Genomic DNA, 27995 nt, shown 5'->3' on the forward strand with positions numbered 1-27995 from the left:
CACTTTTTTCCTCACTAAAACTCAAATATCTCGGCTCTGGAGTGTCGGAATTGCATTTTCTCAGAGGGAAAAATGTTCGCCATGAAATTTCCTACAAGCTGCATGTATTGGTTTCACTGGGAAAAATAGGCTACCCTAAATTAAATGAACATTTCTGAAAAAAGTTTCGAAAAAATGCGATTTTTTCGACACAAATCCGCCTGGGAGAGTCCAAAAATTTAAATTTTGGTCCAATATTGATAGTGCATCTTAATCTATGGACAAAAACCTATCATTTGAAGATAATACACACCTGATCGAAACAGTTTTTGTATTGATTCCAAGCGATTTTAGAAAATTTGTTCAAAAAAGTGACTTTTTTCAGTAAATCGACTAGGGGGTGCGAGAAAGTATTTTATTATTTTTTCTTGTCTAAGAAAACATTGTTCCTAACATCATAATCTATCATTTAAGAAGTGAGCACCTGAAATTCCTCGACATGACCTCAAAATGGGACAGGCTATTGAGCAGCCACGTGTTCGGCTAGGGCATCGTAGTAGACGTTGAGCAGAGATTCCATGTGGAGGGTGCGAAATTCGGATGTGGTGCTCAGCATAATTACGGTGAAAACGTCCAGCACTGGTGGGGCGTAACGGGACAGTTGAAAGTCCAGAATTATGCCACCGGTTGGGGTTGGAAGTCCTGAAAATGGTCAACGGTTCACCACAATTTGTATAGTCAAATTACACACTAAGGCAAATGTGACCTCATGAAAAAGTCAACCAATAGAAAGATCGACAAATAAAGATATCAACATTGCTATTTTTAATTAAATATTTAAACTGTTTACAAAAGAACAACTGAAATTGCAAGATGTCTCAACCTTAAACAAATTTTGAAAAACAACAACTGGGGGATGCAATCTGAACCTAGAGACAATGACGCCAAAAGGTAGGAGACCGCTAGTTTGAATGTGAAATCACCTTTGATTTTAAATGTTTTTGTGTGTTTTTTGAAACAGCTTAAATTTTTTAATGAACATTTTCAAACTCATCTTGTTTCTGTTTTTAGTTTTTTTTTATAAGAGCAATCCTTTAACTTAGGGCAATGTTTTTTGGGTATTTTTTTATTTTGATCAAATTTAGCTTTTTTCTATGAACAAAGACAGCATTTTCTGTTAGATTTGGTGTCTTTGGCAAGGTTGTAACATTGCTATTTTTTTGACTTTTCACACAACTAATAAATTGCACAAAATTAACTTTTTCGAATATTCCTGGTTTGGGATCGTTTTATGTGACAAAAAATAGATTTTTTGAGCCATGGCCATTCAGCCAATATTTCGAGAAAAAAAATCAATTTTCTCAAAAAATATGAAGTGGCTAATTTTTTTTAAAGAACATTTTCAAACTCATCTTGTCCCTGTTTTTAGTTTTTTTTATAAGAACAATCCTTTAGATTAGGGCAATGTTTTTTTTGTATTTTTTTTTTATTTTGATCAAACTTTTCTACCAAAGACGGCATTTTCTGTTAGATTTGGTGTCTTTGGCAAGGTTGTAACATTGCAAAATATGAAGTGGAAATTATTGAAAATTTGGATAGTATTTTTTTCGAAAGACCGGAAAATTTCATGATAGTTTCACTTCTAGACACTAAAAATCGAACGCATAGTTGCTGAGTTATAGTCACTTAAAAAATCAACGCCATTTTGAAAAAGTAAAGAAAACCTCAGTTTTCATGTTAGTTTTTCCTTCAGAGGCAGCATTGGTCAAATCATCAATGTCTTTGAAGCAAATTTAAAGGATATTTTCTGATCTCTTTGAAAAACATGCACGGACATGACTCATACAGGTAAAAAGTCACGTATTAAACATAAAATCAGTTTTAAGTAGCTTTGACTTGAAAATTGTGCACGAAATCGATTTTTATAATTTTACATAAAAAATTAAGACAAAAAGTGAAATGATCAAAATTATGTTTTTTTCCAAAAATTCGAAATGCTGTCCAATGAAATTTCACCAATTTGTGCTCTAGTCAAATGAAGCAATTTGTATCCAAAATACGAGAATTTTCAAAAGTAGGCATTTTGCACAAATCTTCGATGAAAAGTCGAATTTAAAAAAAAATATTGCAACTCTTTATCTTTTTTTATGGAAAATAAATTGTCTTCTTAAGGCATTTAAAACAAGTACACACAAAGTTTCATCCACATAAAAAAATACAAATATTAAATTTCCGGCAAATTTGTTCATGCTTTGAATTTTTTTATTGCAGGCGAATTACATTTATGATATCTATTTTCTGGAGCTAAAACAGTAAGTTTAATTTATTTAAATGCTTTTTCTAGAAATTGCGGGAATAAATAAAAGCCAATGTGAGTTTTTTTTCTGGAATGATAAAAAAATCTGTTATTTTTCAAAATATTTTTCCGATGCCCAGAGAACATTTTTTGCAATTTTGTTATTATGAACTTTGAAGATCGGACATTTTTTTGCAAAATATATAAAAATGAGTTTTCTAAGTGATTTCTCCAATTTTATTTTAAGGTTGTGAAATTTTTAATAATGGCAGTTTTGTCACAAATTGCTAAATTTTTTCAGCACTAGTCGTACATTTATCCATCAATGTTTACCGAGTTAGATGAATACGACGAATGCTGAAAAAAAAAATCAAGTTTTGGAACGGGTTTCACATAACGTTTTTTGAAATTCCGGAAAACACTCTTTGCATAGGATTTTTAGTCAAACGTTCATGTATTTAATCAAATCAAAATATAACTGTGAAAGAGCAGAAAAGTCTTGCTAAACATCCAACTTTATGGTATACGTTTGAGTACTGAAAAGTAGAACTTTATAGCTCTTGTATCGATTATTACAATAATGTTTTCCTGTCACAAGTTTTTGAGGCATCCCTATCATTTGAAATGGTCTTAAGGCACAGATCTTACCTTACATTAAACGTTCAATGGCTAAAACTTGAAAACGATACATAGAACAAAACAAATTTAATTAACTTTTCGAATGCATTTCGTTTTCAACTATTTAACTATTTAAAACTAACCCATTTTCCGGAAAAATTAAAAAGTATTCTAATTTTTTTTTTAACATTCGACCTTTTGTTATGCATTCTTCTGATGATTTGGAAAATTATTGATGAGTATGATTGATTTGGGAAATGATTTATGATCAGAAAATGATTATTTTACAATTAATGATACTTTATCATTCTGATTTGGCAGCCAATTAAAATACCAAGAGTGTTGGTAAATTTACGTTTTTATTCAGCCAATATATAGGTATCCACCAAGTCCGCCAGCAAATCCCCCATCAAGTAGCGATAATTTTCACACGAATCCCACGCCTTCGTGCTCATCTCCGAGATGGAATTCTCCATCAAATTTTCAAACGACACCGGCACCGGACACTCCTTGCACTCCGACGCCATTTCCGTTGGCAGCAGCGTCAGGTGGCGAAACAGAATACTATCGATCAACCCCGCCAGCTTGTACTCCTCGCACGACTCGCGAAAATCGTCCCCGGGGAACACCTCGTCCACGTTAATCTGGAACCAGTCCAGCTCGGCCTGCAGCGCCTCGTGGTACTGCGCGGCCAGCCGGTCCAGATAGACCGCCCGGAAGGCACTCGTGGTCGTGGTGTTCAACAGGGACATGACGTCGTACGCCGGCGGGGAATAGCGGGCAATTTGAAAGTCGATCATGACGCAGTTCGACGGGACGGTTCCCGGTCGGAGGATGAGATTTTCGAATTGAAACGGATTTGGCCGAGCCACGGAGGACCGTTTCCGGCGGCGACGCTCACCATGGGGGGCGGCTGTTGCTGCTCCTTCGGCGGCGCCTCCTTCGATGGTTAGACCTGGAAACAAGTTTGCGCTTGGATTATCGCCGGTTGACTATGCGGCGCAGAAATGTGACTTTGTAGGGTTCCGCGAGGTGATAATGCGCCTGTTGTCATGGTTTCAGATACGCAAGCAAGCAAGCAAAGCATGATACAGCAACACGTGATGAGTGAATTGTAGACGAATCTTTGGTTAGCGGAAAATTTAAAGAATTTTGCCATGATTCATGGACGCACAAACAAACGCTTGATAACAAGCACTGATAAGAGAGGATGAGAGAAACTCACGTGCGATTTATTTTAATTGCTTTTCAAACAAAAACTTCGCATTACAACTAAACAAGGACCACTTTTTTTGTGGGCTGCATCAATTTTGCATAATTATTTTTGCGGGCTGGTCATTCAAAATGGGTACGTAAATATATGAAAATCTGTATGCATACTGAGATGGGATTTTCTGATCGTTTTGGGCAAAGTTTTAGATTCTTATTAAGACTAATAAAAAAATTATTACACTCTAAAAAAATCCATTTCTTTATTTTACTTTTTCTTTACTTAACATTCCCAAAAAACGCATTTTTTTAATTTTCTATATTCAGTAGTTGTTCGGTTGTTCGGGCTGAGAACGTAGCCCAGTCACCGAATGTTGCTCGTTAACTGGACCGAACAAAAAATAACGAGGGGACCACCGATGCATAATATTTTCCAAATGAAATTTAAAAATAAAAGTTACTCAAATTTATTTACAAAGCTTACTTTTCATATTTCTTTAATTGTACCTTGAAATTAAACAAAAGTTTGAAAAAAAGTTTTTTTTATTTATTGAATATGATTTTTGCATCCATGAACCCCTCGGTCATATTGGTTTGTTTTGGTTTTTTGACGTTTGTCTGCTTTTAACTGGGCTACGGCCCAGTTATCGAGCGCCCAGTTAAAAAGCAGCCCAGTTAAACAACGCCCAGTTACCGGACAACTACTGTATTATGTTTTACGGGATTCAAAACTACATCTTTCAACCCATAGTCCATGATGGGGCAAAATCTAGTTCCAGCGACATAATTCTTTGAAAAAAAAAAATTGAAAAATTTCAAAATGTGATCGATAAAAAAATAGAAGCTAAATCATATTTACAATCTACAAGTACTTCACTGAATTTTGATCAAGTGCACCGTTTTGGAGTTACTGTAACTTTTAGGCTATAATTTTCGGAAATTTAGCATTTTTAATTTTTTTTAATACTTCATGAATGAAGGCCATCTCTGAACAAAAATTTTTGAAGGCTGAGAATAATTCCTAATTTTTTCTCTATTTGACAAAAAGTTTCTGTGAAAAAGCCTTACAAAAAAATTTATCGATGAAAAAAACTTTATTTAAGTGTTAAGTGTACAGTTTTTAGTGATATGCCGGAAACTATTGGTTTGAATTTCAATTTTTAAAATGAAACTTTGTGACATTGTCTAATTTTTCAGTTGAAACAATTTCAATATTTTAAAATGTGGTTTAAAATATGAAATGAGAAATTTTATCTATTTGTAGACCTTTAAAAAGTTATGATTGATTTTAAAATTCGGAAATTCTTTTTTTGAATTTCACAAAAAAAAATCTGGTTTAACATTGAAAATCGAACCAATTGTTTCCGAGATAAAGTCACTTGAAAATGACGGCGGCCAATTAGGTGATTTTTGAAAAAGTAATTTTCGATTAAATTTTTTTTGACTGCATTTCGATATTTTAAAAAAACACAAAAAATCATATCTTAGGAACCAGGTTTTGCATCATGCACTACAGTCTAGACTCGATTATCAAAGGCTTTGAAAATAATCGGATAATCGCAACTTCGGATAATCAAATTTTGAAAAACATATTTTTCTTTTCGATGATTACATTTGATGCTGAGTCGAAGGATGACACCTAAAATACTCTAAACTTTAATGTCTAAAGTAACTTAGAATTTTTAAATCCAAGATGGCGGTGATGAAATATTGAAAAAAATATTTTGTAATTTAATAGGCAATCAACCATTCTAATTTGACTAAAATGGGGTCGTATCTCGGCGAAAACTCAACCGATTTGGATTATTATTGCATTCGATCCGGAAGGATGTCAAGAATCACCTACCACAAGGTAGATCCAAATGAAAAAGACATTTCCAACTTTTTTTACAAGTGTTCAAAGAGCCGGTGAAGTTGCATTTCCAACTTTTTTGACCCCGTTGGGGCTACAAGTGTTATAAACAGCAGAAAGAACATATGGTCAACTTTTTGTTTGTGCTTTTTGTAATTTTGTTTTGTTTAGTTTTTTTCCCATTTAGCAATTTTTTTTATCAACGTCAGAGTGGCTCTATTAAATTCGAATAAAATTATGAAAATGAGTTAGGTGACGATAACAAAACACGATTAATGCGAAATGAAAACACCAATTTGGTTGTAGGAAATACTCCATTTATATATGTATATAATTAAAAACAGGCTACAACAGAGATTTTAAAAACAAATAATTTTATACAACAATACCCTTTCCTAGTTTTATTAGCTTAAAATGTACCCGTCCACAATCTGCGTCACCATATCACTTATCCGATGCCGATAGTCCTCGTACCGCTCGAACCCGTTGATGCACGCCTTCACAAACACCTCCGGCTTCCGGGACTCGTCGAACCAGTCTGTCCCGGGTGCCATCTCGTAACAGTCGGGCATCGGTGGCCAGTGAAAGTACATACAGCTTTCGATCAAACCAGCCAGGTGGTATTCCGAGCACGATTCGAGAAAAACTTGCCGCGAAAGCAGTTGGTCCACGTCGGCGGGGAGGGAATTTTGGCGCAGAATCGAGCAGAGCGCGTCGTAGTAGGCCGATTTAAGGGACTCGAGATGACACTGCCGGAAGGGACTTAGCGTGGACAACATGATAAGCGACATTACATCGTAAGCCGGCGGGGCGAGACGAGAGAACTGGTAGTCGACGAGCAGGGCGTTGGTTGGGACTGCAATTTGCAAAGCACGTTGAGGGTTAGTTTGTGTGTGTGATAAGCAGATGTGTTATAGGGTGGTCACTCGCGTTACGAATTTTTAAATATAACTAAATAAATAAATTACCAACCAATTTTATTTATTCTTCGTTTTTGGAAATATCTATTATATTTTAGTTTTTCCCTGGTTTTAAGCAGTTGCTGTTGGTACTCACATTTTTGTTGTACATGTTGTTAATTATAAGCTATTGTGTTTCATATGTTTATAGGACCTAATAAAAAAAACGTTATTTAATCCACCTTTAGGTGGTTTGGTCCTTCCTCCCATTAATAAAGTGAATACACTACACAACCTTCAAAAAGTGTATAAATAACACTTGATTAAAATAACTGAGATCCGGCCTCAAAAAAAAGTTAATTAAAACGCTAAAGTACCGTAAAACGGGGTGACTTTGATAGCCGGGGTGACTTTGATAGGTTTGCGATTTTACCGCAAAATGAAGAGTACAATTAAAATACGTAAGGAATGGTTCAGAAACATACTGACCGTGGTAGAGAAGTGTTCAAAGTACCTCATGAAGAACTTTTCATAAATTTTTGAAAAGTTTATAAAGTTAGTTAACTATAGTTAAGAAAATGTGGATGAAAGTCATTATTTTAAACTTCTCAAAGTGTCATGATTTTCTCAATGAACATGATTTTTAATCGGAAAACGGAATGCATTTTCGGATTCTTTGGACAATTTTCCACTAGGAGAAGGTTAAATAAGTTTGTAAATAATAAATAATATGTGTTTTTGAAACACAATTAAAAAAAAATCTCATATCTCATAGACTTTAGTGATGGTACATTTAACGTACAAATAAAGTTTGAACATCTTAAATATGATTTTAACAAGAAAAACTATGACTATCAAAGTCACCCCGGAATTAAAACCAAGAATTTTTAACGTAACTATTTTTCTAAACACTATTGAAAAAACTTTTTTTCCAAAATAGTGCATGGACTTTGTGTGGCCTACCCCAGTACATGTTTTAAAAATAATAATCTTGAGAAAAACCTTACCTGTTGGAAAATATTCTAAAAACAAATTGAAATCCTATCAAAGTCACCCCGGTTTACGGTACTTATATCTTTTGATAGGGATGTCAGATTTTCATTCTTTCGGACTCTTTGGAAAGATCTCTTGATTACCCATCCAACGATAGGTCGCACGATAGATCCGGACAACGTTTTCAAAATATGTGAGGTCAGGCCTCCAAAAAGTGTATAAATAACACTTAAGTGTTCATAACTTTGATGGGGTAGTCAGATCTTCAATCTTTTGAACGCGTTGAAAAGGTATTTCAAATACCTTTCTAACAATAAATAGCATAAAAAAAGCATAAATATTGAAATAAGAAGCCATAGTTTTAGCATTTGCATGGAAAAAGTGTTTTTTAAAATGCATTTTACACTAGTTCAGTTGTTTAGCAATCATTAATTTAAAAAAAATGAAAGATTTGACGAAAACAAAAATTTTAGCGAAAAAAACTTAAACATCGAAAATTTTCAAAAATTCGAAAGATTTATAAATCAACTCAAAAATGCTAAAAGTTATTCTAAACTCAGGAGAACGCATTTTAAATTGATTTTAGCTGATTGTACTTAAATTTCCATTAAAATTTTGAAGTTTTATGAAAAAATATTTGTTTTGCCCCCTGATTTTTCGGGCTGACTTTGAAGGGGGAGACAAAAACTAAAAATAAGTAACTTTAAATGACTAGAACTATGATAATATTTTAACTAATTTTATCAAGAACAATAATAATAACGATGAAAAGTGGTCTTTGTACCAAAAATGTTAGTGAATTTGTTTTAAGTTGATTTTTTTTAAATATTGATATGCCCCAAAAACAAACAATAATTTGCTTGAAATTTTTTTAAGTGTGCATAGCGAAATATTTTATTATTATTTTGCATTTCTAGACATTTGAGAACTTTCAAACATTTTCTTCAAGTTTACTATTTTAGATATTTGCTCACTTGATATTTGTTATTTTTTTCAAATCTTGAACAAAATTTGTAAGCCGTCAGCTAATTTTTACTGATTTTATTCAGTATTTGAAAATATGTAATATTCAATTGGAACCAAGCCAATATAAATTTTAGGTTAAGCATATAATCAGAAAACAATATCAAAATCAGTTATTAAGCATTGCAAAAAACATATCTCACCACTACAAAATTGAGTTTTTGGGAACATTTATTTTTTTTTGTTAGCGGATTTTGTGTTACTAAAGTATATAATATCACTATCATTAAAAATATTTTGAAATGAGCTTAATGTATTTTTGATTTTTGAATTAGGATTGACTTTTTTAATCTCCTTTTTGCCCCATGATTTTAAACACTTTTAAAAGAAACTTTGAAAATTAAAATTTAATCTGTATGTTATTTACACGGAAAAAAATCCCGAATTTTCTTTTGACTTTTTTATCGCTAAAAACAGAACATCCAAAATACATTTTTCTTAATTTTGGATTTTTTTCAATATGTTTAGGAGGATGTAATACTTTAAAAAAAATCTAGACTTTAAAAAAAAATCTGAAATATAGTTAAACAAAATTTTAGAAATCATTTTCAGTAATTCAAACTAAATTATGAATTTTTTTTTCTTAGTTGCTAAAACTGAACATTTTCGGAAAAAAACGCAGAAAAAAACTGAAAACGGTACACTTTATCAGACAATGTGTAAAGTCATCTTCGATTGCAAATTTGATTTGGAATCTGAAAATGGTTTTCGAAATTTTGTTTATCATTATTTGAGATTTTTTTCATTTTTTTTAAATTACGTGTCTTTGGTACCAGATTTTGCACGATATAAAAATAAATATAAAATTTAAAAACTACGTTTTCGGAAATTTAAATATTAGTGATAAAAAGTAAAATAAAAAATGGGATTTTTTCAGTGCACCTATTTTTATCTGAAAAGTCCTAGATTTCATCTGCAATTTTGCAGAAGACATAAAATCGATCATAAAATAAAAGTTACAGATTTTCGAAATTTCACATGCCCATTTTGTATGATCAGCTCACAACATTGCATGGAGCCTTGAATGAAAATCTCATGATGTAAAATTACTTTTTTGACATAGGAAAAGTTTATTGCATTGGGGCACTGCAATTGTTAATAATGACAAGAGGATGCTAGGCGTTAATCAACCTAAGGCATTTTCCAGGATGCCCTCGAAAGACTGACTGCGCTAGGGTTAGATTAGATTAGATAGGAAAAGTTTCACCTTGGTTTCACCCGAATAAAAAAATCTTGAAAAAAATTGAAACTTCGTAAGAATTACTCTATTTTTGTACGCAATTTTAGTATAAAAAATTAAATAAATATTGTTGAGTCCAGAAATTCGAAAAAGGTCTTAACAAAATTGTAATGAATTAGTTGCTTATTTTTGTTTTTAATTTGAAACTTTCCCAAATTTAAGATTTGAGTGGCCACCCTGTGTCTGGTGTTAGTTTGTATTATGACGGAGATGCACATTTTGCTAGATTCGTCCGATACCTACCAGCATCACTATTTGCGCGTGACGACTTATCCAGCTCCTCGTACTTGAACATCAGATTGTTGTTCCACAGATCGCCGTGGTTAAACACGTTGCGATACCGCGTGGAAGGTTTTGCAAAGTCGTAAATTTTCCTAATCACTGCGGGGAACTTTTCCAAGATGAGCCCGAGCTGGTCGGAGTTTTTGTATTTGTCGATGCGCTTAATGAGCTCGCTGAGGGCTTTGATGGCGTTGTCCAGGTTCGTTTTGCGGACGTACTTTTCGTCGTCGATGTAGACGTTTTCGTTGAGGTGTCCGGAGTAGAGTTTGGTGATGGGTTGTTTGGTGCGTTCCTCGAGGACGAGGGACGCGGCGTGTAGCTTAGCTACGGTTTTGAGTGCTACCTCGAGGTGGGCGTAGTCCAGGAGACTTTTGTTGTTTTCCACCATTCGGTAGCCTTCGACTTTGAGGTTCTCGAAGACGAGCATTTTGTCCTCTTTGGTGAGGTAGGCTCGCGGGGCGAACGGTTTGGTGCCGATGGCCACGTCTTGAAGGCGTGGGATTAAGTGGGTGTAGAGTTGGATTTCTTTTTTGAAACAACCCATCTCTTTAACGTAATCGGCCAGTTTTGGGACCTGCTCGGGCAGGATCTTCATGAAGAAGCTGAGATATTCCTCTTCCGCGTACTCTTCCTCCTCCTCCGAGTAGTGTACCATTTTTTCTCTAAGTACAACGTTTAAAAAGTAATGATCTCCTAGGTAGCCGATTGGTTCCTCGCTGAGCCGATCGACGCGATACGAAAGCACTCGAAATTTTGCGTTATATTTGTCACGTTTTTCCTGCAGAAAGCGCTTCACTATCAGCTCGACGTCCTCCTCGGTGAGGCCACACGTGGTAAGATTCATGGCGCGGTCAAGAGACACTGTACGCGAACTGATAACCGAATAAACGACCGAGGTGGGCAAAAACGTGCCTTAAGTACGGAGGCTGCGGACCAACTGATAAGCCAATGCGTCCTGCTGCAGCCTTTTTGTGTAAGTCTGAAAATCCAGATAAGATAAATTGAATTCATTCAAAAATATGATAAAACCAGCAAAAATCATCCAAACTCACACAACCGAATGGGTCTAGCGAAGACACCAACCTTAAGGGGAAACGTAACGCATGGCCTGCTCACGCACGCATACCTGCAAAGTTGAAGCGCCTTGTTCCATGAGATTTGTTTGACAGATGATAAACACGGGTCAGGGTGAAAGCAAAGTGTGACATAATTACTCACCAAAGTCATCAACAAAGTTGCCTTTTTTTTGCAATCGTCCTACTGCGTGAAATCATGGGTCCTTGGATTGATTTTCTAGCTGCTCAGCGTCCTAAAACGTCACGGAATCGGTTGAAATTCAACAAGCACCACTCAGACAACTCATTCACCTCGAAATCACTACATACCTTCAAACATTTGCTTCTCGGTGAAACTGTTTTGGCATTATTGAATGGTGTTGCACATGTTCTCTCTCTAGTTTACACTAGTTCGCACAACTAGACTCACTCGACTAGTAAGCCAACTTTGCGCTGAGCTCGACACGGACTGGAACGCGGCGGCCGAACTCTGCTGTTTCGCGTGTGCAAAACCAGCCACACTTTACTTCCTGCACTCTATGCCTCTATGCTGTAGGAACGATGTTTGTCTACTCTCTCACGAGTCGTGTTGGACACTACTACGGGTTCGCTCAAATTTTTCGCTTTTCGCTCATCGATAACGACATGAGTTGAGTTGATGACTTGCGCAAAATATAGCGCGGGACATAGCGCACGCTGTTGTTGGGACGGAGGAGCGATTTTATCATGCTGGGGTTGGCGGTTTTTATTGAAATGTGATGATAAATTGAAGTTAATTGGAATGATGGGTCGACATTTTAAAGCGTACAAAAAAGATATCGTAACAAATAAAATAACAGTACAAAAATATTTATAAATTTTAAATGAAATGAAATTTTATTGAAGAAAATATAAATACAGATAATTTAGAAAATGTTGGCCAAAAATCAACATCAACATTGCACACTAAATCAACCAGTATACATCATAGAAAGGTTTTGGGACACGCATTAACGAGAAATGGGTAGAAAACTGTTTGTCCCTATGGACCAATTTGTATTGTTTTATCCTTGGTTTTATCACTTTATTTACATAACTCCGTTAATTCAGCACGTTCGCTACTGGGCAATTCATATTGGATATCAAAACTTGAAATCTATTTTTAAACAAACTTTTTAGACATCCGTTATTGAGTAAATGAATTGTTTGTTTTGTTTTGCATTCTTTTCAAATTCAATAGTTTTTTTTCGGTATTAATGGTCGAATAAACGTGCTCGACTGTTAGCTTTGGTTTTAGGAAAATCAAAAATATTGTTGGTTGAATATAATTAACAATTGGTTGAATATTTAAAAGATGAACTTCAGTTTGTTTACGTCCGGATTCGAACAAGAGCGGTCGATTTGTTGAGTTTGTGTTGTTAATTGTGATGTGAGAGGATGTGAAAGGTGAAAATTACACTATTTAACTAATGTTGAAGTGGCAAATCAAAGTGAAAACTGTTACAATTGTGGAGGTGCAATAGGTGAGTAAGCTTGTTAATGATTTCTTTGCAGGTTATGAACTATGAAGAGCAAGACGAGGACATACGCAATGAGGACCTCTGATGCGAGGGGACTTCATGACAATGCACAGAAAAAAATCATGGTAATATTACATCTGGGAAGGGGTACATCTTTTATGTCAGAAAAAATGTGCAATTTTACCTCTGAAAATGTGTAATTTTACTACTTTTCTGTTGTAATGTCACTTTTTCAGTCTAAATTGAGGTAAAATTACATCATAAAAGAGGTAATATTCAACCTTCCAAATTTACACAATTTTTTACTGTATGTTTGAAGGAAAGGGAAGGGCAGTGAAAGGAAGAGGCGGGCGAACTCTTGCACGACATTACTTGCACGGGCAAATTTAGCAAAATGTTGGTTAATCTAAGTAAGTATGGGTTTATTTTTACACAACAATTTATCTATTGTAATTTTGATTAGTAAACTGAATCATTAAAACAGGGGTGACCAAAGTATGGCCCGCGGGCCAAACGTGGCCCGCGAGGTGTCTTTTTGTGGCCCGCGGACCCATTTTGAATGGTCATGTAAAATGGCCCGTTGACCATTTGTAAAGTGAGTTATTGTTTTTCAAAATGAAAGTTAATTTTAAACGTTTTTTTTTTTTTTTTGCTAATATAAAACTAAACATTTATCCATATTTTGAACCTCATTTTACAACACAAATATTTTGTTCAAAAATCTTTCTAATTGAAAAAATTCCACACGTTTCAATGTAAGTGCAACTAGTTAATATCGTCTAAATTTTTATCAAACATTTTTGGAAATGTTTATGAAACGTTCAAATTTGACTTAGGTAGAAAACTGTAATAATAGTTAAAACCCTTTTAATGAAGTGAGCATCAAACTCACTTTGCACTTAGAAACCTTTCATCTCGGGATTCGAATTCATGACAGTTGGATAACGAATCTGATTGACTACCATCTGATTCTAGCAGGCAAAATGTTGAAATTTGAGGAATGAGGCTTTTGCAAATATTTTACTAAGCTTTTGTCACCCCAACCCTCCCATCCATAAAAATCGGTTCGAAAAATAAGAGCAAAAAATATTTTTCAAAAAATTTCAAACTTTCAATGAAAATTTAAATGCAATCAGCTGAAATCAATTTAAAACTTTTTTGAAATATTTTCCATTATTGCCTAATTGGGTCCTAAAATTAGCTTAACTTTCTGATATTATTGTTCAATACGATAAAACTTACTTTTCAAGTACAACGACCCTTTGAACGGCTGCAAAAGATATAAATTTGAATTTAAAAAAATATAACTTCGTGGCCCTTCTTGACAAAAAAAGAGCTGTCAAGTAGGACAGCTCATTCCAAGAGGACCAAAGTTGATCAATCGAAAAAATGTTGTCTTGTCAATTTATTTTTTGCATGTTTTTGCAAAGTGATCAGGATTGGTTTTTAATTATGTTTTTTACCGTTGTACATAAAAATTTACACAGGGCTCGATTTTTGCAAAATAATCTAAAGATAAAATTACGCCGTCGCATAATTTGTTCAGATTTTATGTCTTCAAAATAAATTAAACTTCAAAATTTCTATAAAAACACAAGTACATTCAACTAAATACTATTTTTTCCAATATCTAAAACAATAAAATCAATAAATCTTATGGGAAACTGTCATTTTCTATTTTCTATTATTTTTAAATAACGAAAATGTTCAAAAAATAACAGAAATTACAAAAAAAACAATTTATTTTATAAAAAAAACATCTATTTTGATATTTATTAGAAAAAATAGATCTATTTTGTATTTTAAATAAAAAAACGTAGTTAAATTTTTAAATAATATATTTTGTACAGTTGGCCCGCAAGCTCTTTTGAGCTTAAAATTTGGCCCGGCATTCAAAAACTTTGAGCACCCCTGCATTAAAACCTTCATGCTTACGATGGATGAATCATTATTTTTTCAGAATCATCAAAAATAAAATACATGGAAATGCGTATACATAATATCAAAATAAAAATTCGATGATGGGAAACGTCTAAAAAAAAAATTATTAAAGGTATACAAATGAAGATATCAATATTTTGAAAATGCTGTTGAAAGACTGCTCAATTAACTGGTAAGTATAACTCAAAATATTGTTTTCAGAAATCGGAATACGTTGAATAAATTGAATCAAATGCGAAGTAAATCAAAGTAGTTATTAAATTAATGAAGGCTTGGTAAAAAGTATTATTGATATTTATTCATTCCTCATTATAATTACATTTAATTATGTTGCTTATATCAGTTTATAGCCGAAATTAAGAACTTTGTATATAATTACTTATACATTTCATATTTCTTTTTGCAGCAAAAGGTTCGTTTGGTGTAAATTCTGTGTCCGACCACAAGAAAAATAACTAAACCTGAGACCGTTGTAGACGATGATGACTTATCGGATGATTTTACAGTGATGGTAAGTGAGTACAACACTTAATTTTATACAACATAATAAAAATTTAAGCATAAAACCTGGTAAAAATTTTGCTCGATTTCTATTTTTAAGGAATTCACGAGAAATTAAACATTTTTTTTAAATATGTTTAACAAAATTTTAAATATGCTTTTTTTATTATAATTTTCTGAAACATTAATCAAACTTTACATGTTTTATAATAACGGTTAAAAAAAGTTTTGTTTTTATGCTTTTTAACAGTATTTTAACAACTTCATGCAAAAAAATCAAATTAGTACAAAAAGTTAAAATTTTAGGCAGAATAAATACGAATATTATCAAAATTTACTTGTGAGGCATTATTATAAAATTTACTGCAAATTCAATAAAAATATTGCTAACAACAGCTAATTATTGACTACATGTACGAATATTTTTCTGTATTCAAGTAAGACATTAGTAAAAATTATAGCTAGAAATTCGGCCCAGCCTGCATCGTTAAATAATTAAAGAAAATATATATAGACACTAACATAAATTATGTTTTATTAAGAAATGTTTTGTCAGAAACCACTAATAATTTGCTGCATGCAACAATATTTCGGTTGATACAACGAAAAAAAAATGTTAAAAAATAGTTGAAAAATATTGTCCAGCCTGTTTTTTACAGAATATTCCACAATATTTCAGCTGAAAACAAAAAAAAAATAGTAAATTTTCTGAAAAAAATATTCTAGCAGTCGACTGCTAGAATGTTTTTTCGACCTAAATGACCAACACAAATGGAAATTCCAACTATTTTTTAGTTACTGGTGGTCAGCAATGCCGGTTTAACAAAATGAACAATCGATTGTGGAAAAAAAAGCTGTGTAAAAAATTTACCCATACTTTTAGTTAAATTAACCAAGATTTTCTTAGATTTTCCCTGACCGGTCTCTCCGTGTGGATCAACTCGGAGAGATTTGTTGTCTTTGACGAAGTTGTTCAGCAAGCGAATCTCCAAGTTGACAACAGTTTGAAACTATTCTATACCATTTTCCGACAAAATTTCTAAACTAATCTTCCATATAAAAATACATAAAAATTCAAATTCTTTGTATCGCAAGCCATTGAATCTTATAACAGATTCTTATCAATGATTCAAGTATAGGAATCCTCCTTTGAATGGAAGCAGCCACTTTTCAAGATCGCAACTCCTTACATCACACGCGACACTTGATTCGTAAGTCAATTCAAAAGTGGGATTCTCACCGAAACCGATCTGCTGGAGCTTTCCGCGAGACGCGAGAGAGCATCTTGAGTAACACGCCGCGACGCAAACTCTCTCAGTCGGGATTGAGCTTTACACAGACCAAGTTCAACAATAAGTAGAGTAGGGTAGAACGATGACAACGTCAAGCGATCATCAAGTTCACGGTCTGTACCACGATCTAATCAGTGCCGGTGAATGCGAACAGATTGTTCGGAATTCACTCAAGGTTGAAGAGTTTGTGATTTTGGGGTTTAAGCTGACCAAGATTCCGGGACATTTGGGATTTCTCGGAGAGTATTTGCATTTGAACGTGGAGGTTGAGGTAAGTAAGATCGACCATCTTACTTAGTTATACGACCTAATCAGTGTTTTCCAAGCAGATCAATGGGCAACGATCGAGTCAGCGGTACTTTATCAAATCGCTCCCACTGGGCGATAAGAACCAGCGCGAGATGATGGAAGAAATGGGCTTCTTTCGGAAGGAGGTTCGCGTCTACTCGGAGATTCTGTCCAAGTTCGGCAACAACGAGGGATCGTCCAAGTGGCGCCCGGATTGCTACTACACGCGGGACGATCTGATCGTGCTTGAGGACGTAAAGTGGCGCAATGGATTCACCATGGTGCATTACAAAACCGCACTCGATCAGCCTCATTTGCATCTGGTGTTGGATGCCGTGGCTCAGATGCATGCCTGTTCGCTGAATCACGAGTACAATCTGGCCGGAAGACGGAGACTGGACGAGTCGCACAAAGATGTGCTGTTTGAGGCTTCGGTGTCGCGAGATAATGGATGGTTTATGGCGGGATTAAGCGTAACTTGACTTGATACAGATTTGGATTAGCGGAGTAAAACGAGTTTTTTTACCGTTTTAGGGTATTCGAGCGATTGCGTTGAATGGAACCAGGTATTGCAAGGATACTGCGAAAAAGGAGCTCATGGAAAAGGAATTGGAAGGCAAGCTGAATCGGGTGTTTGACATTGTCAAGCCAACCCACCAGTATCAGAACGTCCTCGTTCATCGGGATATCTGGTTGAACAACGTAATGTTCCAGTTCAACGAGGATCAATCCCCCACAGCTTGCGTCCTCCTGGACTTCCAAATCTGTCGCTACCTTCCTCCGATTATCGACTTCCTGCTCACACTCTACCTTACCACTAGAAGATCCCACCGAGACGAGTTCTTCGATCGCTACCTCAACTTTTACCACGATCAACTCGCAACCAAACTGCGAACCTTCAAGCTAGACCCGCAGCAAATCCTTCCAAAATCCCAACTAGAAACGACCCTCAAAGAGTACCGTTTGATTGCGCACGTGTTCACCGGAATCTATTTGGGACTCACTAACTTGCCGGCGAATGTGTTGGACGATTTGCACCAAAATGAGCCGGAACGGTATCATCGGTATTGCAACGAAAATAGGGACGAGTTGATGCTAAGGTACCTTCGGGAGGATACGTTCTACAGGGAAACCATGACCGAGTGTGTTGAGGAGATGTTGGAGTATTTATTTGAATTTTGATAAACTTGTAAAAGATAACTACAGCTGAGTTTAAAAAATCAAATACACTTTGAAATGATTTAAACACTAACCTTTTGAGTTGTATAATTCATTCATTTTCTATGTATAATTATTTTGCTTTTTAGGTTTTTTTTAACGAAAACGGGAAATGAGGTTAGGGTAAGTGAATTTTCACGATTTCGCGGACAGCATGCAATTCGTGAAATTCCACAACTTTCGCGAAATCCCGTAAAATTCTTGGATTTTCTGGAAACATTGCCAAACATAAAAATATATATATTTTATCCATAAAGGTTATAAATGTAAATATGCAAAATAAAAAATATTTTTGATCATCCCGAGCAGACGGGAATAACGTGGGAATAACATTTTTTGATATTTGAAAATACTAGGTCAATAACAGTTTATGTGTTTCGCCGTTATGATTTTTTTGTTATTGGATTGTTATTGTAATAACAGACTAATAACATTTTGAGCTAGTCTTCGAACAAATCTTTGTTATTATTTTTTGTTATTTTAACAACTAATCCGATCATCCCAATAACAGTTGGAGGTATTCTTCCATAACAAAAAATTTTATTCCAAAGTTGTTTTGGCATTCAATCAATATCATACCAATAATAAATTTTGTTATGATATCATAAACTGTTCAACTGTTCAACCCTTATGCTAAAATGGATTTTGCAAGAATATTCCATCACACTTTTTGTTATTTTAATAGTATTTGTTATTGAAATGGCATGAATTTAGTTATTACCGTCTGTTCGGGATATATTTTCATAGAAAAATTATTGTTTTGTATTTCGATTATTTTAGCAATTCAAATAAAATTTGGCATTTTAAAGAAGTTTCCAAAATTTGAGCTTTGGGACCACATATTTCATATATATGGGAAAGTTGAGAGACTTGATCGTCTTTTTTGTTTCGCATATTTCTCACAAAATTATAAACTTATTGCATGAATTGAAAGCTTAAACATTCAACTATGTTTGAATGATAAGCGTATTTAATCTGATGAATTCTTTGAGTCATGGCAAGCGTTTAAAACAAATATTTTAAACCGGCATTTTCAAAATATTAGGGGTAACTTGATCCCCCATTTAAAAACTTTAAATATTCTTTTTAGACCAAAATTGAGCATGTTTGCAAAAGTTGGTAATTTTTGTTTAAAAAAAAATAAAATGATTCAAACTGCGATAAATAACTACTAAACTAAAGGAAACCATGTAATACATACTCAATTAATCTTGAGGCTGATTCTAGTGACTGTAAAAATGCAAGGATTAAGTCTCCATAATTGCACTTTTTTTAAACAATTCGTTGTAAATTAAACGTCAAATGCGTGAGAGTTTTGTAGTTGATAAGTTTATCACACAATTCATGTATTCAAAATATTTTTTGAATAAATTTCAAGTGTTTTCTATACATATCAAAACAAAAAAAAATCTTTGGAAGGTTTTTTGCAGCACTTTTTAGAAAAATGTGTGCAACTTAATCCGAAGATTATTTTTTCTTTGTTTTCCACAATGAGTTTGAGTCAATTTCGCACAACTTTCTAGAACAAAGCTTTTTTTTGCCCCCTCCCCTAACCATAGGATTTTGGGATTTTTATAGAAGACTTCATTGATATTTTGTATTTTTTACAGTGTAGTATGTTACTTGAAAAGTATAGAAAGCATATAAGTGTAATTTTTGCTTCAATTTAAATAAAATTCTACTAAATAAATCTTAATCCTTGTAATGTTTTTTTTTTTTTTGTAAAGTAAAGTACAACTAATTGAAAAAGGATAAGTAAGATGCAATTATCATGACTTTTACCAAGATTTTGTCTGTTCAAAACTATTATGAATGTCAGTGAAAATTCCAAGATAAAATTGCTTTGGCCTTATAGAGCAATTCCAGCCCAAAACAGGAATTTTTTAGGTACTATTTTCTTGACCCTCTCCGATTTTAATGAAACTTTGTAGACATGTTATCCTAGGCATATATAAGCCATTTTTGTGTATATGGAGCCAGTTACAGTCGATAATGACATTTGAGAGGGCGTAAATGTTTTAAATATTTTTGTATTTCGTAATTTAAATATTTTTGTATCTCAAAGCCGTTGAATCGTATCAAAATGTGGTCAAAGACAAACTTGTAGGAAATTTGACGGGCTTTCCGAAAAAAATACACTGAAACAAAAATACACGCCATATTTATGAGATTTGTTGATTTTTAAGTTTAAAAGTCAAATTTAAAGGTGAGCCCACGATTTTTTTTCGTTCAATTTTTTTGTGAAATTAGCCTAAGACATTACAAAAAGACTCACGAAAAATGCAGGATGGAGCAACTCACCTAAAAAATTACAAAAATCATTTACTGAAACTGTTTTTTTGAAAAGTGCTCTAAACGTCAAAATTTTCAAAAACCAAACTCGAGAGTCGATTTTCCAGACAATTTTACATAAAAGTCTCCATATTGACCATGGTCCTAAGTCCAATCCTTGTGAAGTTACAGCGATTTTAAAAATAAAAATGTTGAAAAAATAGGTTTTTTGAAGGTTTTTGGCAATTTCTATATGACAGACTTGATTTTTCAGTCTGGAAAATATTTTTACCGGAAAGCTCGTCCAATTTCCCATAAGTTTGTCATTGACCACATTTCAAATGGATGTATGGGCTTACAGATATAAGCTAATTACAAAGCCTAGGTTAAGACTTTTCAGTAAAAAAAAAGAATAACTGAAAAAATCCTGTTTTTTTAGACTTTTCCAGGTTTGAGATTGTATTTCCAAAATACGTTATGTTTTCAAAAAAAAAATCAAATTATTCGCTCTACAGCTTTGCCTTGGCGTTCTCGATTGCGAGATTCCTACTCGAAACTAGGTGTCCGAAGGCTTGATTGTTGAGGCAATTGCAATCCTCTTTGTACACCTTAGCTTCCATACACCCCGGGATTCGAACTGACGACCTTTGGATTGTTAGTCCAACTGCCTACCAGCGACTCCACCGAGGCAGGACCCAGGGAGACGACTCCTACACCTGGACTGAGCTAACGACCTAACCTTTTTTTTTTAAGGTTAGTCCAGGGCCAACATTTACTTCCCGTCCGACGGAAGGCGTGATCAGACAAATCTCGTCTCGAAAGATGCCACCGAGACCGTCTGGGATCGAACCCAGGCCGACGCCGACGTTATGTTTTATTTTAGACTTTTTATGAAATGTTTTTGGGAACTAAAAAATCTTCTTTTCGCTTGTGTTTAGAATAAAACAAAATCGAGATATGAAATAAAAAAAAAATCGAAATTGATATAATTTTAAAAATGTTTTTGGAAAAAGTCCAAAATATTGTCAACAAAGATAAAAAAAAACATTTTTAAGATAAAAATTTAAATTTTGAATCAAAAATCCCTACAACTACGCTATAATTTCCAATGTTAAAAAATAAATGTTTTGTGAAATTTTCTGCATTTATCAATAAAAATAATTTTAAAACTTTAAAATCATTCAAAACATTTAAAAAGGTCTAAAGTTATAAATGTTAATCACTATGGGAAACTAACTTGACCGAAAAGTCAATCTCGATCCGATAGCCGAGCGCGCTAAGACGCCAGTCCATCGGTGAGTGCTGGTTTCAATCCCATCGGTTGCAACTTTTTTCAGTGACCTTCCTCACAAAGGTGGCTGTGCTTTATCACGCTGAAACTTTTTTTTATCTCTTTTATCAAGACAAATTGCGGCATGTACAATTTTAACACCACGCTGATATGCTAAGCAATTACACCTCTAAAGCTACTGTTTTCACAACGCCTGTAACTAAGCTCGGAGATTAGTTAGAAAACCGTCGTTGAATAAGCACTTCCCCAGCCAGCAAGCCATGGACCAACTGATCACGATCGAAGAGTGCGCCGAGGTGGTGCGAAATTCGAAAGCAATACAAAGCAACGCCTCCTTTGATATCGTCCGGTATCGACTGGATAAGGTGGGCGGTCTTCCCGGTTATCTGGGAGAGTATGCGCGTTTGGTTGTGAGCGTGAAGTGTAATCGTGTAATCCAAGAGTTCCGGTACTTTGTCAAGAGTCTGCCGATAACGGACTGGTCGCACAGGAAGCTGATTGAAAAAGTTGGCTATCATGCTAAGGAATCCGAGTGCTACAGGGAGATGTTCCCGCGATTTAAACAGAGTCCGGAGCAGGTCCAAAAGTGGAGACCATCGTGCTGGCTTGTTAAGGCGGATCTGATGGTTATGGAAGATCTGGTGGACAACGGATTTGAAGCAATGCCGTATCGGATGGAGTTCGGACAAGGGCATATGTTGCGAATTATTGATTCGTTGGCCCAGATGCATGCGTGTAGTTTGGATCTCGAGATGAATCAGTTGAACGGAGTCAAGCTGGGGAAACAGTTCGAATCAATGCTCTTTGAGACGATATTTAGGAGGGAAAGTCCGTGGATCAAGGCCGGTTTACAGGTATCGTAGAAAACTTAAATATCTAGTTCGATTATAACATATCTTGTATTTTTTATAGGGAATCAAGAAAGCTGCCCTTTTCGCATCGAAGTATTCCAAGAATCCTACCTTCAAACAAACTATTGAAACAGAAATGGACTCCCGGATGGAACAATTGTTTGAACTACTCGAACCTTCAGTGAAATACCGATCGGTATTGGTCCACCGAGACCTGTGGCCGAACAACTTTATGTTCCGATTCCCAAAGGATCCAAAATCGGGAATCACAGACTACGACACTCCATCGAGCTGTGTCCTTCTGGACTTCCAACTGGCACGGTACCTTCCACCGGCCGTGGACTTGCTGTGTGCAATCTACATCTTGACTCGGAGATCCCACCGGGATGCGTTCTACGAGTCCTACGTAGATCACTACTACCAATCGTTGACGAACAAGTTGGAAAAGCTCAACCTCGACATCAAAACGATTCTTCCCTGGAATTCGTTTAGGGAAAGCCTCGAACACTATCGCTTGGTGGGACTTCTTTGGTCTGGAGTGCTGCGGTCGTTCGTGAATCTCCCTGAGGGGTACCTGCCTGATCTAAGGAGGAGTCATCCGCAGAGCTATAATGATTTCTTTTTCGTTAGTAGAGATCAAGTCATCGAGGAGTTCTTGAACAAGGATCGTTACTCTAGGGATAATTTTTTGGACACGGTAGATGAAACTTTGGAATACATTTTTGCATTTAAATAATTTTGCAAATAAATCAGATGTGATCAAAATGATCGTTTTAATTTACAAAAGAAACTTCAAAAACCTCATAAAGATCATCATCCAATCAAAACCCATCGCAGCGCAAGTGATCAAAGCCGGCGTTGACACGAAAATAACGAAGCAATCTAAATGTGTCCGACGGCACGTTCATCAGTTCTAATTCAACTAGGTTTAACTTTACGACACTGTAAAAAATAACACCTTTTATTTTATTGCATTCAAAGTGTAATACTTCTTCCTTGAGTGCTAATGAGTTACGACCGCACAACTTTCTTATCGCTCTCTTATCCAAACAAAACAAAAAGCGGTCAGTACAATTGCTACGGTGCACTGATATACTAAACAATCATGCTCAGAGGAGAGTCTGCTACTACTACCAGAGATGCCTTTTTCGCACAAGTCGGTGTCACCAAGTCAGTTCAGTTCGGTTTGGCACCCATCTTGGATCTAGAAGACAAAGCAAGCCATGGATCAGCTGGTCACGATCGAAGAGTGCGCCGCGGTGGTGCGAAATTCAAAAGCAGTCGCGGGCTCCTTCGATGTGGTGAGCTATCGGATCGATAGGGTGGGCGGTCAACCCGGATATCTTGGGGAGTACTCGCATTTGGTTGTGAGCGTGAAGGAGGGTGATGGTGATTTGCAAGATTTTCGGTACTTTGTCAAGTATTTACCGATAACGGACTTGACGCAGCGAAAGATCATCGAAGAGATCGGAATATTTACCAAAGAAGCGGTGTGCTACCGGGAGATGTTTCCAAAGTTTGAACAAGGGTCGGAAAAGGTCCAAAAGTGGAAGCCGGCTTGCTGGCTTGCTAGGGATGATCTGATGGTGATGGAGGATCTCGTGGACAACGGATTTGAAGGGATGCCGTATCGGAAAGAGTTTGGACAAGGGCATATGTTGCGGATTATAGAATCGATGGCCCAAATGCATGCGTGTTGTTTGGACCTGGAGATCAACCAGATGAAAGGGATCAAGTTAGAGGACAAATTCGGATCAATGCTCTTTGAAACGACGTTCATGGATAATCCTTGGTTTATGTCTGGCTTGAAGGTAAAGTAGATGACATTTTCAGATATATTGAGAAAATATAACATCCCATATTACTTTCAGGGAATCAAAAAAGCTGCCCTTTGCGCATCGAAGTATTCAAAGAATCCCTCCTACAAGCAAACAATTGAAACGGAAATGGACTCCAAAATTGATCGTATCTTCCAGCTTGTCGAACCATCGACGCAATACCAATCGGTAGTAGTCCACCGAGATCTCTGGTTCAACAACTTTATGTTCCGATTCCCGAAAAATCCTAGTACAGGAGCCTCAGACTACGACAATCCTTCGAGCTGTGTTCTACTAGATTTCCAGATCGCAAGATACCTTCCACCTGCGGTGGACTTCCACTGCGCGATCTACCTCCTAACCCGAAGATCCCACCGGGATCAGTTCTACGAATCCTATGTTGAGCATTACTTCAAAACGCTAACGGACAAGCTGGAGAAGCTCAACCTAGATATTAACACGTTTCTTCCGTGGGATCAGTTCAGGGAAAGTCTCGATCACTACCGCTTGGTGGGATTGCTGTGGTCCGGAGTACTGCTGGCGTTCGTGAATCTTCCCGAGGGATATCTGCACGACCTTCGGGTGAACCACCCGCAGACGTACTACGACTTCTGTCTTGTAAGTAGGGATAAGGTGATCGAGGAGTTCCTGGACAAGGATCGCTACTATCGGGATAACTTGTTGGATACGGTGGACGAAACATTGGAATACTTGTTTGGGTTTAAATAAATTTAGTTTCACTAAAATCCCTAGTTTTATTATGTTGTAAGATTTACATTAAGATATTTAAGTTTCTTCAGCATTCGGAAGCAACTCCCGAATCATGTCCAGCAATCGATCCCGATACGCCCCATCCGCTTGGAACGCCTTCAAACAGATCTTCACCTTGGAGAGTGGCATGAATCCGGCGCAGTCCTCCGACAACATAAATACCTCGTCCAGGTAACACTGCGCCAGCATAACTTCCGGACCGATGATGCAGCCGTGGATTTGACCGGCTAGGCGGTAGTACCGGCAACATTCGAGGAACGCTTGCTTCGAGTAGATACTTGCGGGATCGAATCCGTTCGCAGTTAGATGTCCCGCAAATACTTCGTAGTAGTGATCTATTAGGGAGTCCATATGTTGGGATCGGAACTCGTACATTGTGGTAAGCGATAGAAGTAGGCTGAGATCGTACGCCGGAGGCGTGTATCGGGACAGCTGGAAATCAACGAGAATACATCCTACGGGTTCACCGCTGGAACCATGCTTGAACATCACATTGTTGTTCCAGAGATCGCCGTGACAGAAGACGTTACGCCAAACAATGGAGGATTTGACGTATCCATACAGACTCCGGATCACTCCGGGAAGCGCTGCTATAATCTCCGCAAGCCTACCGGAGTTCCGTTCAACCACTCGGAAGAACTCACACCACAGCACGATCACATTCTCGACATCCCGGGTCCGGATGCTCCCCTCGATCCCCGTCCAGGCGTTCTCCTTCAACGCATCCGGATACAGCTCCAGCAACCCCTTTGATTCCCGCTCTTCAAAAAGAATCGATCCCGCGTGCATATGCGCCAACGCTTCAAACGCCTTCTTCAAGTGATCGTAGTCCATCAGTCCGCTATTCCCCTTCAAGATATCGTACCCTTGCAGCTTCACGTTCTCCATCACGATCAGTCGATCCTCCTTCGTCAGCAAATACTTCGGAACAAACTTCTCCCCCGGAATCGCCAGCCCAATCTTCGGTATAATCTGCTCACAGAGCGCGATCTCCTTCCTAAAACTCCCAATCTCGACCAAATACCCCGCCAACGTTGCGTTCGCCGCCGGAATCACCTTCACAAACAGCGAAAGCTCCTCGTTGCGCGATCCGTTCAACGTGAGGAGCATCTTCAGCGCGAGGTGGTCCGCCAAGAAGCCGTCCGGACTCCCACCGAACGGCTCGATCCAGGCGTGCTGGATCGCGTGGTGAAGCACGGACTCGCCAAAGACGCGTCGGACTATTAGTTCCAGATCGGCACTAACCAGGCCAAGGTCGGACGGTTTCACTACCATGGTTCGCGCTGGGTGGACTGCTATCGGTGACTGTTGGGTTGGATCCGTCTTTGGACGGCTGTGACTTATCGTGCGAGATTACGGGGCTAGTTGACTTTGCGTAGTTTGAGATAAGGGAGATCTTTTGGGTAAATGAAACTTCGTGGGATTCGAAAAACACGTTTTATTGTTTGAGTGGAATGTATCGTATGCGGGACTTACACCTACTACAATGCCGCGATCAGATCCCGGATGATTCCGGTGATCCTCGCTCTGTACTGCGCATCACTATTTAGAACATTCAAACACATCCGGATCTTGTCCTTCCCGCTGAAGTTGTTGTACTCTTCCGGAGAGGAAAAGATCTGATCTACGCAGCTTCTCGGCAACAAGGTTACGTGGTTCATCAGGAAGTTGTCGATCAATCCGGAGATCCTATACTTGTCACAAGACTGCCGGAACTGCTGCTCCGGGAAGATCTCCTCCGGCGATAGGCACTGCGCAATGAAGTGACTTCGAACTGTACGGTAGTACAAATCGATCAGATCGTCGTAATACTGCTTCCGGAACTCCCCAGTGGTCGTAAGGTGGATCAGCATGTTGACATCGTACGCGGGAGGTGCGTACCGCGCAAACTGAAAGTCCACGATCAGGCAGTCCTCTGGCGGTCCGTTAGGAGTTGAGTACCGGAACATCAGGTTGCTGCCCCAAAGATCGCCGTGGCAGGCGACGTTTCGGAACTCCTCGGATGGCTTCACGAGGTCGTAGATTTGAAGTATAAAGTCGGGCAGTTTGGTTAGGATGTCCGGCAGGTTAGGGTTATCCCTTTCAACGACCTTGACGAGTTCGCCCAGGACTTCGATGGCGTTCTCCAACTCCTGGACGCGTGGATTGTCATCCCGACGAATCCAGCAGTTCTCGTCCAGTGCGCCAGGACACAGCTCCGGTAGCGTCCTCCCCGTCTTGGTCTCCACCATCAACGAGGCGCAGTGGAATTTGGCCAGGGCACGCAGTGCCTGCTCCAGATGTGCCTTATCGAAGATTCCCAGTTCGGCGCAGTTGATGGTGGTGAAGCCCTGCAGTTTGAGGTTCTCAAACACCAACAGCCGGTCATCTTTCGCCAGATAAGACTTCGGGGCGAACCGGGCAAACTGGGCAAGACGTGGGAAGAGGTCGCTGTACAGACGACACTCCTTACGGAACGTCCCAATGCCGCTCAGGTATTCGTTCAACGCCGGTATCGAACTCGGTAGAATCTTGAAGAAGAAGTTCAGCGCATCTTCCTCACTCTCACCAACCCGTAGAACAACCAACTCCAGCACGAAGTGATCCCCCAGGTATCCGACACGACTCTTGCTGAACGGAGTCACCTCCGCGGACCGAATCTTGCAGCGCAGCTTGGGATTGTCAAAGTACCGCTTCACGATGCCCTCCAGCTCCGGTCGATGCAGGTTAAACTGTTCCGGGGTCATCTTGGCGTTGCGAACTTCACTGCCGTACGACTCGCACTGAATCAGTTCTGTTTACATCTTTATTACGTCTCGAGTGGTATTCG

The 27995-nt window shown here is 37.2% G+C and overlaps 5 protein-coding genes across 5 annotated transcripts; 3 read left to right on the forward strand and 2 right to left on the reverse strand.

The window, feature by feature from the left end:
* Window positions 1–350: 350 nt before the first annotated feature.
* LOC120418728 (uncharacterized) lies at window positions 351–27984 on the reverse strand. Its single transcript, XM_039581203.2, has 9 exons — window positions 26669–27984; window positions 25217–26525; window positions 24920–25030; window positions 17625–17870; window positions 17039–17386; window positions 10353–11304; window positions 6375–6810; window positions 3795–3848; window positions 351–681 (listed from the first exon to the last, which is right to left on the reverse strand). The coding sequence occupies exons 1-9, from the start codon at window positions 27910–27912 to the stop codon at window positions 435–437; spliced, it is 4947 nt and encodes a 1648-aa protein (XP_039437137.2). The 5' UTR covers window positions 27913–27984; the 3' UTR covers window positions 351–434.
* LOC120418705 (uncharacterized) lies at window positions 16617–18208 on the forward strand. Its single transcript, XM_039581174.2, has 3 exons — window positions 16617–16950; window positions 17009–17440; window positions 17502–18208. Exons 1-3 carry the CDS (start codon window positions 16762–16764, stop codon window positions 18147–18149), a joined length of 1269 nt encoding a protein of 422 aa, XP_039437108.1. The 5' UTR covers window positions 16617–16761; the 3' UTR covers window positions 18150–18208.
* LOC128092632 (uncharacterized) lies at window positions 21828–23349 on the forward strand. The gene is made up of 2 exons (XM_052706879.1): window positions 21828–22601; window positions 22660–23349. The coding sequence occupies exons 1-2, from the start codon at window positions 22008–22010 to the stop codon at window positions 23332–23334; spliced, it is 1269 nt and encodes a 422-aa protein (XP_052562839.1). The 5' UTR covers window positions 21828–22007; the 3' UTR covers window positions 23335–23349.
* Window positions 23807–25144, forward strand: LOC120418706 (uncharacterized). The gene is made up of 2 exons (XM_039581175.2): window positions 23807–24409; window positions 24470–25144. Exons 1-2 carry the CDS (start codon window positions 23822–23824, stop codon window positions 25142–25144), a joined length of 1263 nt encoding a protein of 420 aa, XP_039437109.1. The 5' UTR covers window positions 23807–23821.
* LOC120418707 (uncharacterized) lies at window positions 25124–26505 on the reverse strand. The gene has a single exon (XM_039581176.2). It carries the CDS (start codon window positions 26459–26461, stop codon window positions 25202–25204), a length of 1260 nt encoding a protein of 419 aa, XP_039437110.1. The 5' UTR covers window positions 26462–26505; the 3' UTR covers window positions 25124–25201.
* Window positions 27985–27995: the final 11 nt, after the last annotated feature.

This window comes from Culex pipiens, chromosome 2, assembly GCF_016801865.2.
Source record: "Culex pipiens pallens isolate TS chromosome 2, TS_CPP_V2, whole genome shotgun sequence".
Lineage (NCBI taxonomy): Eukaryota > Metazoa > Arthropoda > Insecta > Diptera > Culicidae > Culex > Culex pipiens.

Coding starts and splice junctions, on each gene's coding strand:
- LOC120418705 (XM_039581174.2), top strand. CDS start 16,762: ATGACAACGTCAAGCGATCATCAAGTTCACGGTCTGTACCACGATCTA. Junction 16,951..17,008: donor ATTTGAACGTGGAGGTTGAG/GTAAGTAAGATC, acceptor TTTTCCAAGCAG/ATCAATGGGCAACGATCGAG. Junction 17,441..17,501: donor GGTTTATGGCGGGATTAAGC/GTAACTTGACTT, acceptor TTACCGTTTTAG/GGTATTCGAGCGATTGCGTT.
- LOC128092632 (XM_052706879.1), top strand. CDS start 22,008: ATGGACCAACTGATCACGATCGAAGAGTGCGCCGAGGTGGTGCGAAAT. Junction 22,602..22,659: donor GGATCAAGGCCGGTTTACAG/GTATCGTAGAAA, acceptor TATTTTTTATAG/GGAATCAAGAAAGCTGCCCT.
- LOC120418706 (XM_039581175.2), top strand. CDS start 23,822: ATGGATCAGCTGGTCACGATCGAAGAGTGCGCCGCGGTGGTGCGAAAT. Junction 24,410..24,469: donor GGTTTATGTCTGGCTTGAAG/GTAAAGTAGATG, acceptor TATTACTTTCAG/GGAATCAAAAAAGCTGCCCT.
- LOC120418707 (XM_039581176.2), bottom strand. CDS start 26,461: ATGGTAGTGAAACCGTCCGACCTTGGCCTGGTTAGTGCCGATCTGGAA.
- LOC120418728 (XM_039581203.2), bottom strand. CDS start 27,912: ATGACCCCGGAACAGTTTAACCTGCATCGACCGGAGCTGGAGGGCATC. Junction 26,526..26,668: donor GATCTGATCGCGGCATTGTA/GTAGGTGTAAGT, acceptor TCGCACGATAAG/TCACAGCCGTCCAAAGACGG. Junction 3,849..6,374: donor GTGACGCAGATTGTGGACGG/GTACATTTTAAG, acceptor ACTTGTTTCCAG/GTCTAACCATCGAAGGAGGC.